Below are 447 nucleotides of genomic sequence, written 5' to 3'. Positions count from 1 at the left end.
ACAACCAGCTGCAGTGCAGGATTTGGCGCTCCCCGGGGGTTTAATGCCCACTGCCACGCCAGGCTCTGGTAGCAGCACCAGCCCCGCGCTGGCTCAGGCTCTCCTGAGTGTGGCAAGTGGGATTAAAAGCCGAGAGAACTCACTGAGCTTAATTGCAAAGGGCTTAATGAGGAGCTTTGAGAACCAGCTCATGGCAGCAGCCACACAGACCTGCAGGAGCTTGATCTCCTTAGAGCAGCTTCGTGCCTTGAGCATTGCTCAACCAGGGGGGTGAGGTGGGAGCTGGTGAGAGGCCCCTCAGCCCTTACCTTGGCGTGACACGCATGAAACTCCCGTCCACCCGGAGCTGGCATGGCCTTCCGAGTGCTGCCGCCTCTCAGACGCTGCTGCTCCTTGCCCTGGCCCTGCAGGTGTGCGGATGCTGGACGGTACCATCACTGATGTGGG

At 60.4% G+C, this 447-nt stretch overlaps 1 protein-coding gene across 1 annotated transcript in view; it reads left to right on the top strand.

Moving 5' to 3' along the window:
* LOC104270016 (proprotein convertase subtilisin/kexin type 4-like) overlaps window positions 1-447 on the top strand; it is a gene marked incomplete at its 3' end in the record, with an annotated part of 5224 nt that overhangs the window by 1663 nt on the left and 3114 nt on the right. The window contains 1 exon segment of the mRNA XM_009864245.1: window positions 411-442. Within this exon segment, the coding sequence (XP_009862547.1) occupies window positions 411-442 (32 nt within the window).

The sequence above is a fragment of the Apaloderma vittatum genome, unplaced genomic scaffold (assembly GCF_000703405.1).
Source record: "Apaloderma vittatum isolate BGI_N311 unplaced genomic scaffold, ASM70340v1 scaffold27202, whole genome shotgun sequence".
Classification (NCBI taxonomy): Eukaryota; Metazoa; Chordata; class Aves; order Trogoniformes; family Trogonidae; genus Apaloderma; species Apaloderma vittatum.
The sequence above is the reverse complement of the archived record's forward strand: the minus strand, read 5'-3'. Positions and strand labels throughout refer to the sequence as shown.